The following is a 13185-nucleotide window of genomic DNA, read 5'->3' on the forward strand; positions in this document are numbered from 1 at the left end:
TTTTAAAAATTGGAAAATATTAAAGATTTTTTTATGTAATAACGAAAAAAATTAGGTTGAATATTTTATAGTTGGGTCTGTTAGATGAACACGACTATCCACAATAATATGATATTGTTTACTTTGAACCTAAGATTTCATGGTTTTGCTTTGGACTTCCCAAAAGACCTCACACCAATGGAGAGGGTCAACACGACAAACCCGAAAGTTACATTACAATCCAATTCAACCTTATATTACTTTTAAAAAAATAAAAAATATTTAATGTTTGTAACCAAGGTCAGTGAACTCGTAAATGTTTGATATTTGAATTTTACAAGATTTTAATTATTAATATAAATATATATATTTTTAAATAATTGAAAAAAAGAAAATAACAACCCATCCCGAAAAATACAAGGTTGGGTTTTGAACTCTATTCGAGTGGCTCGAGTTACCAATTTAATCAACTAAATTTTTTTATTTTAAATTGGTGGAAAGATTTTCTCAACCAAACTGATGGGGGCATAAATGGTTTTTACATTTGATTAATAAATTGGTGTATTTAGAAAAGCTATATATAATCAAAGGGGGAGAGAACACAGAGGTTAGTTCATGGTGTACGGATACGACTGAGATATTTATAAACTTTCTGCACGACTTCCTCATCTTCCCCGGTTGCTTGATTATCGACCGGAGCGATGGACAAAGAAGAAGAACGGAAACAGCGGCGATCGAACTGGAGCGAGACAGTGGAGGATCTCGTCACTGCCGGTGACACTGATGCTGCAATTTCTCTTCTCGAATCGGTGGTTTCCGACCTCCAAACTTCAGAAAACTCTAATCCAGATCCTCAATTGGCCGCCGCTCTCACCGACTTGTCTGCTCTTTACTCTTCTAAAGGTTTCTCTCTTAAAGCCGACGACATTGTGGCTAAAGCTTTGGTTCTTAAACAGCATGACCAAGTCTCTTCTCCAGCTGGGTAAACTTCTTGTTCGAAATGTTAGCATTCAAGTTATCTTAGGTCAAATTCTTGAAGTTAACTAGACTTTTAGGTATTAGTTTTACTTTGTTCTGAATTTCTTGATTAAAGTGGATATCCTATTATGGATTCGCGGTTATCGATGATTTGGTTGGTTCGACTTCGATTTTCGCTTCTTAATTTCTATTTCATCTTTTAGCTTCGCGAAGATTGTGAAAGAGGATCGAACTTCATCCGCAACTGTTACGCTGTCTTCTCATAATTTAGTCGATGAAGCTTCCGTTGGAACTGGTGAATTTTTCTTGTCTTTTTCATTTAAAATCAATGAAGATGAATTTTTGGCTCACTGGATAAACTGGTGGGGTGGCTTTTGTTATCTCTGAAGAACTATTTTGGTCTTACAAGTTCAAAATATTGGTGAGATTAGTTGGATCATGCAGAGAAACTCCAGACAATGCATATATATGTTGGTTTCTGATAGAAATCTAGTTTGCTGTTACATCTAATAGCAATGATGTATAATTTTCTTGTGAAGGTACTTTGGATCATACGAGAAATTGTCCAGACAATGCTGTACCCTGTGATGATGATGGTACATTTACATTGCCTTCAATTTATATTTATCCTAGTTGGAATAAAATCAAAAGTTTCATTTGATGGAAATCATTCTATATCTCATTGTTATTAGTGCCTCCCTTGCCCCGATTTCCTCAATTTTATGGGAAAAAACCATAAATTAATACAAGTAAAGCTCTGTCTCCTGAAGTTTCATGTCTACTAGGGTGCGTTAACTAGTAGCGTATTGTATTTTATCCTTAGATGCTCTCGTTGCCTACCTGTGTTGGCCCTATGAATAGAATAGACTTTAGCTCAACAATTATATGTTGATATACATGATAACTATAAATGTCAAGTTTTTTAGGTTTCTGAATTCAACCTTCTTTGTTCTCGACTTGGACCTTGATTTGTTTTTTCTATGTATTAGATAACTTGTTCATTGTTTCAATAATGTAAGTTGCTATTGATATGTTAGTTTATAGGTTAATTACAATTATAGTTTGAACTTTTTAAGTGTATGTCAAATAGATTGTTGAACTTTAAAAGGTTTCTAATTGGTCACGGAACTTTCAGTTTTATATCCAATGGGTTGTTGGATTTATAAAAGTGTTTAATAAATTTATAAACTCTTACTTTTGTAACTAATTAGTTCTTAAAACTTTTAATTTTGTGTCTAATAGTTAATTAATTCGAAAGGACACAAAATTGAAGTTTAATGTCCTATTAAACACAATATTCAAGATTTGTTAGTTTTAAAAAATGTTGAATATATTTGGAACCTATTAGACACAAAATTGAAATTTTAGGGACTTATTTGATATTTTTTAAATTTTAGGGACCTTCTTTTGTATTAGAAAAATATTTTCGTCGATGGTATGAAATTACAAAAGGAAGGGGGCCAATAGGGGGATAAGATTCTCCAATTAGGTAGGAGGGAAGAAAAGCTATAGTAATGAAAAAGAGGAGGGCATTTACCCCAAGTCACAACTAAACTAACTATAGCCTCAAAAAATCTAGTGTTGGTAAGTTTTTTTATCTTGAAAGATTCTTCTATTTTTCCCTTGCCAAACGGTCCATCAGAAAGCTCTCATAAAATGTTCCCACATCAGCTTCTTTTCCTTTTTGAAAAAATGACCGTCCAAAGTTTAAGCAAGGAGGATCTTTGGGTGGTCCCCTAGAAGGATCATATGCATTATGGAAGGAATTCTATAGGTGATTCCAAAAAATTCTTGCAACCATACGTGTAGTGAAGAGATGATTTTGGGATCCAAGCCATTCATGCTAATAGTGCATCATTGTAAAGATAAATTCCAGTGAGGAAGTCTTCTTTAAAGTTTGTCATTTGGTACCCAGAAAAATAAAATTTTCCAAATCATGAACTTCTTCGCTTTCTCTACGTTTGTAAATGTAGTAGTTTCTATCAACAAGAAAAAATAGGAAATTATCTTTTCTGTTCACTTTGTAATATTTTAGGCCTAAAGCTTATCGAATTTGACTAAGTTAGATGAGTTTTACCTTTCTTATAAGTTCTTCTTTTTGTTTTATCTTGATGTATCATAAGTTGTAAAATAAGGAAGAAATATAAGAAATCTTCAATACTCGAGCCCAACTCACTCTCCTTTGGCTTCCAAATGTTGGTTACAATTATGAAAAGCACTTAATGCATTCAGGATTTTGATTAATCAGCCTCTGAAAATCTAGAAAAGATTCTGACTGGGAATAGAAAGAAAAGAATAGGCAAGTTACTATGGTTCAATGCAAGCAAAACAATCATTGGGTATATCTCCCCTCACTTGTGATAATTATAAGTCAGGTGGGGAAAGCATCTTCAACCTCATTTCAACTGCAGATCTGCTAACCATTACTGGGAATTTCATTTTGCAAAATTTGGGTTATTTTGGTACAGTCCCTATAAAATGCCCTTATTTTATGGGTTTTGGTAGGTGGATAGGTAACTGATTGGTAAAGTCAAAAGAGTCCTTCGGAAGAATTCTTCCAAAGACGCTCAAATACAAAAAAACTGAAACGATGTACAAAGCTTTTAATTGACTGCAGATCAAGTTGTTGAATATTGATATTATGCTGTGGATCGAACAATAATGAAGGAATAAGAAAAAGTTGGGTAGATAGTTAAATTCAATGAGTCCTGAGAAATAAATGAACCGTATCATCCTTATGTCAAGCTACATACTAATTAGTAAAGGAAATTGTGTCATACATTTCAGTCAAACATTGTACCGATTTTGTTTTTTTTTTTTTTTGCATAGCCACTTATGCTTCTCCGGCAAATAATTTTCTTGCTTTTTATGATGCTTGTGATAGAAAATAGGTGCAATATAATTAGAACAATAATGATGTTATTTAACACAAGTGGTGGTTACAATTTACAGATTGGGAAGCTATTGCAGATCGCCCACCAAATGAATTACTCTCCTTGCAATGTGAACCTGATAAGCCTGAAATTTCAATAAGAGAGACAACAGACCAAACCACAATCAGAGAGACAACAGACAAAACCACTAGACGGCGTGGGAGGGGAACATTTTCATATAAGAAACATGAATTATATAGTGATAGGCTATCTGATTCTTCAACTACCAATGATACAAAGGACGAAGATGCTTCTCATGAGTTGGAGGTGGGGCGTAAGGAGCTAAAAAGTGGTAAGTCTTCACATAAGGACGAAGATGCTTCTCATGAGTTGGAGGTGGGGCGTAAGGAGCTCAAAAGTGGTAAGTCTTCACATAATTTCCAAATATGATAGATGAAAATTCTTTGATTGTTTTCTAGATCACTGGTGAAATTCGAAGTTACGTAGTCATTGTATGAGAGCTCTGGTTAGGCCTTCAGTTTATGGAAGAATAGAGGAACAAGGTATTTACCTAAAAAGGATAAATACTTTCTCAGTCCCTGAAGTTTCATCAATATTTTCCTTTGGTCTTTTAAGTTTCAGAACCTTAGAATTTAAATCCTAAGTTCTTTGGAACAATTCAAATTGGCCATTAGATTTTTTTTTTTTTTTTGAATATTTGTTCAAGTTTGATAATTGACATAATAATACTGCCATTATTTTGGGCTTCTAAGCAGTTATTTATTGATGTTTGTGCACATTAAGTCATAATTTTCACCCAAGAGCTAAGCTTTTTTTTTAAAAAAAAAATTCATTGTGTGAATCCAGCACAATATGGTACTCAACATGTTCTTGTCCTAGCTGACTTTCCACCGAGTACCAAAACAATAGATCTTGAAAGGCTACTTGGAAATTTCAAGAATTCTGGAGTTGTCATTCGCTGGGTCAATGATACGGTTGCACTTGCAGTATTTCCGACACCATCAACTGGTAAGTCATGTAAAACTAGATTTTCATTTTTGGGAAATCTTGTAGGATTTTCGGCAGTTTTTCTCATTTGGTATTGGACTTCTTATCTCATCTTGTCAAACCTTTTGTTACGTAAAAATTTCTATTTTCTATCTCGTTTCATGTCCTGTAGATGGCGACTCAAGAAGTGGCTAGGTCGGTAGATATTTGATCCTGTACTTACTTTTGTTATGTCGGTTACTAGTTACTACCATCCTGTTTTCTGTATATTACTTTCTTATTTGGCCTATGGCAGTTCGGGATAACTTTTGAAAAAAAGTGCTTTTAAGTGGAAACACTCTGAACACTTTTGGAAGAGCCGAGAATCAAGTGCTGCTTCTAAAAACACTTGTAATGCTTTTAAAATTCTAAAATCACTTTTGATTAGCTAATCAAACACTATGGACATTTTTTAGAAGTTCTTTTAATGCCCTAAAACACTTTTTACCCTTACAAAAGTTATCCTAAATTAATCCTTGATTATAGTCCTAGTTGTTTCTTGGGTTCTTTTGTGGAGATTATATACTTCCTCCATGTGATGTCTCCCATCAAATGCCGAAATATTCGTATTTATGTTGAATCATTATCTTGCATCGTACCATTATTTCTCAATCGTTGACATTATAATGTTGATGAAGTAGCTTTATGTATTAAAATTAAGTTCTTTTCATAACTACCTTAATTTTCTAATGCAGCACTTGAAGTTCTCAATCATGTTAGATGCCCTTTCACTATACGCCTACTTGATGAAAATGATACTCTATTGAGCTCAATTCCACCGAGAGGTATGAGCTTCTTCTTGAGTTTGTTAGTATTGATAAGACCTTTCTCTTTGTCTCTTTATTGACATCATTTCGTTTTTTGATAATAGAGTTGTGTTTTGTCATCGAGTATTTTTGTGGCTTGTTAAGGCACAACGTAGGAAAAATAAGATTTCTTTGGATAGAAAACTATTTTCTCATTAAAACTGGGGATGCCAAGTTAACACTCTTAAAGAAAGAAGCCAAAAAGCTTATGAAATCCCAAAAATCCTTATCATCCATCATTACGACTGCAAAAAGTTTTATGTAGCAGCCTAAACTCACCATTAGCAGAAATTGTCTTCTTTAGGCTTTCCCTTCCTCTCAATATTTTTATATCGTGTCTGCTTGGGAGAGATTTTCTCACCCTTATAAAGAATGCTTCGTTCTCCTCCCAACCGATGTGGGATCTCACAATCCACCCCTTCGGAGCCTAGCATCCACGCCCCACCCAATGTGGGATCTCACATTCTATTTCTTTCAAGAAATCTCCACTAAAAGTTATTTGATGAAGTTGAATGAGCTGCCTTTTCCCTTTTGGTTTATTTTGTTAATGTCAGATCTGGAGCCTCCAAAGCAGAGGCCAAAGACATCGGCTAGAACTGCCCAACGGCTGATTGCTCAAGGAATGGGATTGAAGTTGCCGGCTTCCACCACTGGCTTCGGGTCCAAAGAACTAAGAAAACAGGAAGAAGACAGGAGGAATCGCATTGTGTCAAGACAAAAATTGAGAGATGAAGCTTGGGGAGATGATGATCCAAGTTAGTATCTTTTTACTTTTTCTTAAACAAACGGATAAACTGTCCCCATAATTATCTGAAGAATAACCATATGAAGACAAATCAACCACGGCCACACTGTTAAATGATAACCTTCTTCGTTTCCTTCATTTTTTGCTCTCTTTGCCTTACTCCATTACCCATCCATTGTGTGTGATTAAAGAAAACATCAAACCTCATTCTTGTGGCTGCAACTATTCTGTTTTTGGATTCATTGGTCTGTACAACTTGATTACTTGACTTTGTACATTTGCCTGTCAGACCAGATCCAATGAAAATGAGTGATATATTTACTAGTTATTCCTAACGACATTTTTTCGTCATAATGTTAGTTTCATATCATTGAAAATAATTAACTTGACTTACATACCATGAATCTTCTCGTATTTAGTTAATATGATACGTTGGTTATTATTCTATCATTTCTCAACGAAGCTTACCTGTTTGTTTGATAAACTCAACCACAGATTCACTATGACTAACTATGGTTGTGCCATTAAGAGACTTATAGCTTCTTTGTTTCGAACTCTAGGGTATTTATTTTACCTTGGCTATGTCAAGGGTATAACTTTAATACCAATTGTTAAGAACGACCTTCAAAATATCTCCACAATGGTATGACATTGTCCACTTTGAACAATAAACCCTTGAGAAAAGGTTTCATGCTATTGGAGATATTTGTGTCTTTACTTATATACTATGAATCTTCTTATCTTGTCAACATAGATTTGGTCACATTCCTAAAAAAAATGTTATTTTTCTTACAATAAAGGATAAATAGGTTATTACTCCGGTCCTGGATGAAGTTTCATATCATGGAAGCTTTAGTTTTCTTTCAGAATAGAAGGAAGCTTAAGGATGAAAGAATTCATTTATTCTTCAAGGAGTGAGACTCTAGGCTATTTGGTAACAATAGTTATTGCAAGTTGTTTAAATTTTCAAATTAAGTACTATAATGACAATTGTCTTTTGACATTGCTTCTCTTTCCGATGTCGGATTCGTAAATGTAATGTTTAGTGAAGGAGGATGCATAAATAAATCGAAACTACATTCAAAGTAATTTGGAGGACATGAAGGTGTTACAAAATAGTTAAAAGAATTGATAGTTATATACCATTATGGAGTCCTATTCAATAATGGGTTACTTATAAGAACTTCTTTTCTCATCTTTGAAGACAAGTTGTAAGGTCTTACAATGGTTGGAGAGGAGAATGAAATATCTCTTACAAGAGTGGGGAATTTTTTTTTCCCAACAGACATGTTTTAAAACTACGAGGTTGACGGCAATACGTAACAAGATGAAGCGGACAATATCTGCTAGTGGTGGGCTTAGACTGTTACAAATGGTATCAGAGCTAGACATCAGGTGGTGTTCTAGGAAAGACGATAGGCCCCAAAGGGTGGATTGTGAGGTCTCACATCGGTTGGAGAGGGGAACGAAGCACCCCTTATAAGGGTTCAGAAACCTTTACCTAACAGGCGTATTTTAAAACCATGAGACTAATATAATGGGCTAAAGTGAACAATATTTGCTAGCAGTAGTTAATCATTTTTATAATCTATTATCCATTATTGAGATTATAGAAGATCTATTACTTTTCATCGTGAGCATGTTAGATCAACTTTAACAATTTCTTTAAATATTTAGATCCGAAGACGTAAATAGCTAGATCTAAGATTTGATTTTATGATATGAAAAATGTAAAGTCACGATTAAGTTAATTTTTCAAATAGGTCGTTTCAATCTGAACGAGCTTCCACTTATGTCTCACACTTTCCCTACGAGGGAGAATATATCTAACAAAAAATTCTAAACATTATCGAAATACATTTTGTACATTTGTTTTTCCATGACATTCGTCCTACATCCGAAGATAAAACGTTAAAATGTTTGTTTCCATTTAGGTTTTGGACTATAGTTATGTAGAAGAGGATTGAGATTGGAAGGAAAGTTTTACTGGCTACTTTTGACCATTCAAATCCTAATACTTTCATTCCTTTCTTTGTAGGTAAGTGTGAGATCCCACATGGATTGGAGAGGGGAACAAACATTCCTTATAAGAATGTAAAAAGTTCTCTACAGTAAATGCGATTTAAAATCATGAGGCTGACGATGACACATAACGAGCTAAAACAAACAAATATCTGCTAGCGGTGGACTTAAACTGTTACCGTAAGTCTCTCTCATTAATGAATTACTTGAACTTTTCTTTCCTTACGAAGAAAATGCTTATGAATCCTCAGTTCCTTTTCCTCTCATATTGACCAAAATTCTTTTGGTTAAAAGACTTTAGAAAAAGATAAATGTGAATGCAATGAAGCCAAGGAAAATTTGGTTCATAAGTAATGAAGTGTCCTTTTTGGTATAAAAACAAGTAGTTTCAAGCTATATTTTGATTGAGCATTGATGGAGAAAACCCTTGGTTTTCAAGAACAGGTCTAAAATGGTATTGAATGTTGTGGTTAAGACTAAGTGTATGATTTCAATACCTTCTTTGGGAAGGAAAGAAAGAAGACTTTTAGGACATTCACATTATGATAGATAACACTACGCTTTCTAAGTTGTATGTCTCATTGTGTCGGGAAAGAAGAAAAGACATTTACTTTGAAATTTAGTGAACAACTACGACAATATAGTTAGACATTTACTTAATCTGTAAAGTCACGGTTGTGAGATCGAGATCTCGCATCCGTTGAAAAAGGGAATGAAACATTCTTTCTAAAGGTGTGAAAACTTCTTCTTAGTCGATGTGTTTTAAAACCTTAAGGAAAAGCTCGAAAGAAGTCTAAAAATGACAATATTGGCTAACAGTAAACTTGGGCTGTCTAAACGATGTTAAAGACTTATTCCTCGTCCCGACTTTGTCACATTTTCGTCCTGCCTTGCTCAGTTTATATTATTATTTTTTGTTTAGGTTCAAAATACGAAATTAGGTTAAAAGTTATATTCTATCATTAAAATTCTATATGAAATTCATTATAAATAAATGGAGTTGAAAAGGTTGAAAAATATATTCAAAACTTTTTTTTTTTTTTTTGAACCATTCATGAAATTGGTTGTATCTCTTTTAAAACATTTGAAAAGACAAATTCTCTAAAAAAAATTGTTGAAAAAAATTATTAGAATCATTCAAATCTGTTCAATAAAAGTATTTGATACTTGAAAATTCAAATTTCTAAAACAATATATGCTCGATATTTGAAATTTAATCATGAAGTTTCTACTAAAAAGTGTGATTTGCAGGTATAAATCATAATTTTCATTTTCAAATTTGTTCGGTCCTCCTGTTTTCGAAATTGTTCTTATTCGAATATGGTCTCGATTCATTCATGTATTCATTCTTTACTCGCGTGTCACAAAAATAAACTAACATATGTCGAGTATAATTCAATTAAAAATACTACTTAGATTTATACTACACGTTAGCACGTGTTTCGTAAACATTTTTTTTCGTAAGTTAATTTTATACGAACCGATAGATTTGAATTTTGACGTGTAAGTTAAAATGGATAGTGAGTGGAATGAAAGTGATTTGAGGAAGATGGGACAGAATTTCTTTAGTTTTGAATATTTGGGTTTTCATTTAATCAGCTGAAACAAAGTCAGCATTTGGCACTCTGCTTTTTCAAAATAAAATAGCGGCCGCCTTCATTTATCCACGGTTGCAAAAGACGTGACCTTTCAAATGTGTAACCGTCCGTTACTACTGCTAATAGATATTTTCTACTTTAATTCGTTAGGTATTCGTCATCAACTTTACATTTTTAAAACACGTTTGTTAGGGAGAGGGTTTGCAATAGCTCAACCGCACCGCTAACAAATATTATTCGATTTGGCCTATTACGTATCTACTAACATAGGCTTAGGCTATGGTATCATAGCTAGATACCAAGCTGTTTGTCAGTAAGGACACTGGGTTCCAAGGATAATGGATTGTGAGATCTCACATCGATTAGAGAAAGAAACAAAATATTCCTTATAAATGTGTGGAAACCTTTCCCTAAGTAGACGTGTTTTAAAACTATGAGGTTGACGACGATACGTAATAGACTAAAACGAACAATATCTACTAGTCGTGAGCTTAGGCTGTTACAGGTTTTCACACTCTTATATAAGAAGTGTTTCGTTCCCATTCTCTAACCAACGTGAGATCTCTCTGTATCATAATTTTGAGAACAACTAGTAGGAGAGAAAAGAAAGAAAACATGCTAATTCCGTAAATGGTAAAAAATACTCAAAGTTCACGAGCTACGTTATTAACTTAACCTTAAAAAAATTTCTTTTTTCTTGTAAATATCTTCTTACTCGACTTTTTCACGTCACACGTTATTTTCTACTAGTTTCGTCTCAGTTAATCTCATTTTTCTTCGCACGTACCTTCGGTTCGGGATAACCATAATTTTCTTTTCATAATATTAAATATTGACATATTCAAATTTGTAGGGATATGAAAAAGTAGTGTGACGTTCCTAAATATTCCATTCAAAACCTAATTAGAAACAAAACAAACCTTCCAAATACAAAACTTCAAAACCTTTAAAAAGTAAATATTACACTTTTTAGCTAATGGTTGACTTGACCAAAGACTTGTATTTGAGTTTGAGTTCGGGATTGAATTTAGTTTCTAGAAGAATTTTTATCATTTCTGTCAACGACGTAACCTGTTTCATCGGAATTTTCGTTGAATTTTGATATCTTTGTTTCTAACATAATTTTTAAAACTTTGAACGAGATGGTAAAAAAAATATGCTTCGATAGTTGTGTATATTATTTTATTAGGATAAAGTTAAAAGTAAGACGGGAATATTATGTTTCGTGGGTGTTCAAAAAAACCCGATCACCTGAAAAATCTGATCAATCCAATCTTAACCCATACAGTTTTGATTGAGTTGTTATCTTATTGGGTTACTGTTAATTTTAAAAAATACATATACATATATTTATTTATTTATTATTTTTTATACTCCCACGACTCTTAAAAATAATTTATAATTAATTTAAAATTTGAATAATTCGAACCAATTTAACAGAATTTTTTTATTTCTATATGAAGAAAAAATATCTGCAATCAAACGAGTCGTTAAGGTAACTGACTATGGAATGGACTATAGACCCGATTTTCTAAAATAATATTTCTTCATATTTATTTTTTTAATTAATACAATAATTATTTAACCAAATACATATTAACATTGAATTAATATATAATATTAACATTTTAGCATAAGCTACCTATTTTATGGCACATGCGTGTGTCACAGTGGAAGCAAACATTTCGAGATGAGAGTCTCAAGAGACTTTCTTTAAAATGCGTTTTTCGAGGACAGTACCAAACCCCATGAGTGTGTTGGTATTGCACCCCTACTCGCGTGTCAGAGATTGGATTTTGCACCTGCTATCTGATACTGTATTTGTAAATGGGGCACAGGAGGGTCAATGGCTCAATAAGAACCCAGATGGATGAATGTTCAGGAAGTCCCGACGTTATGAACGACACGTGAGCCCATTTTCAATGACATGACTGAGTAAGCTACGATGATGACCGACAACACCCAGTGACTTGAGATGGTGTCAAGACATGAGGGTTATGTTAATTGGGAACCAAGATGACAAGATGAAATGCGACGTTGCATTGATGGACCTTAGCTTCAAGTACAGGCAAAGTCGAGTCAAATGACTTGACTACGAGTGTATATATATATATATATATATATATATATATATATTCGTGTTCAATATTTAAAAAAATATAAATAAAAACAGTTAATAAATAGGAAGAACTTGGAATGGTCAATGATTATATTTATAATAACATGTAAGAATCAGTATTTCATCATAATAATGAGAGAAAATTCATAAAATAATTAGTGTTCAAAAGAGAGAGAATTGATTTTTAATATTTTTTTTTATTTTTTTATACAAGTCCTTCTACTTCGTGGTATTTACTAAAATGCCCAATAAAATTTTAAAATTAAGAGTAATTGAATATTTTCAAAGGTTAGAATTGAAATTGAGAATTTTGTATAATTTATTTTTTTTCCCTTTTTCATAATTAAAGTTTTTTACAGGTCTTTCATGCAATAATTTAAAAGATTGGGGTGAAATTGAAATTTTTATTTTAAATTATAAAAAATACGAGTTAAATTAATAAAAATATCAATATTAATTTTTTTTTCTTTTTTCTTTTTTAAATACACTTATCCATGAAAATTATTTATATTTTATTTCATAAATGCTATTAAACTTTAAAAACTTTCATTAATACCTATCAATTTTTAAAAAGAAATTTAAATAAAAAATATTTTCACAAAATATCCATGAAATTTCAAAATAGCATTATCCTCTTTATTTTTATAATTTACAAATGCACCATATATATATATATATATATATATATATTATAATTTAACCTAAAATTTATTTTATATTTAAGTTTTATTTTAATACAAACATTTTGAAAGTACAAAACGACCCAAATAAATAAAATTTAAAAATATAGAGATAAAAATGAACGTTTTAAGAGTACAAACGACCAAAATAAATAAATTTTAAAAGTGCAGAGATCAAAATGAATATTTTAAAAATATAAAAACGACCCAAATAAATAAAAATTGAAATAAAGAGTAAAATAATATTTTATTTTATTTGTCATTTGATTTAAAAATATATTCACACGTTTATGATATTGTTTTTTTTTTTTTTTTTTTTTAATGAATTATGGGTAGCT

The 13185-nt window shown here is 32.2% G+C and overlaps 1 protein-coding gene across 4 annotated transcripts; it reads left to right on the forward strand.

The window, feature by feature from the left end:
* Positions 1 to 569: 569 nt before the first annotated feature.
* Positions 570 to 8804, forward strand: LOC111485451 (coiled-coil domain-containing protein R3HCC1L). Of its 4 annotated transcripts, none has more exons than XM_023132336.1 (9): positions 570 to 961; positions 1161 to 1252; positions 1497 to 1553; positions 3910 to 4251; positions 4698 to 4859; positions 5573 to 5662; positions 6238 to 6438; positions 6989 to 7071; positions 8467 to 8673. In XM_023132336.1, exons 1-9 carry the CDS (start codon positions 681 to 683, stop codon positions 8524 to 8526), a joined length of 1368 nt encoding a protein of 455 aa, XP_022988104.1. In that variant the 5' UTR covers positions 570 to 680; the 3' UTR covers positions 8527 to 8673. The 4 variants fall into 4 exon arrangements, with proteins under 4 accessions (XP_022988104.1, XP_022988107.1, XP_022988105.1 ...); XM_023132339.1 differs by having other exon boundaries at positions 3910 to 4182; XM_023132337.1 differs by lacking the exon at positions 6989 to 7071 and having other exon boundaries at positions 8467 to 8804.
* The last annotated feature ends 4381 nt before the right edge of the window (positions 8805 to 13185 follow it).

The sequence above is a fragment of the Cucurbita maxima genome, unplaced genomic scaffold (assembly GCF_002738345.1).
Source record: "Cucurbita maxima cultivar Rimu unplaced genomic scaffold, Cmax_1.0 Cma_Scf00010, whole genome shotgun sequence".
In the NCBI taxonomy this organism is placed as follows: Eukaryota; Viridiplantae; Streptophyta; class Magnoliopsida; order Cucurbitales; family Cucurbitaceae; genus Cucurbita; species Cucurbita maxima.

Coding starts and splice junctions, on each gene's coding strand:
- LOC111485451 (XM_023132336.1), top strand. CDS start 681: ATGGACAAAGAAGAAGAACGGAAACAGCGGCGATCGAACTGGAGCGAG. Junction 4,860..5,572: donor ATTTCCGACACCATCAACTG/GTAAGTCATGTA, acceptor TTTCTAATGCAG/CACTTGAAGTTCTCAATCAT. Junction 6,439..6,988: donor TTGGGGAGATGATGATCCAA/GTTAGTATCTTT, acceptor TTCGAACTCTAG/GGTATTTATTTTACCTTGGC.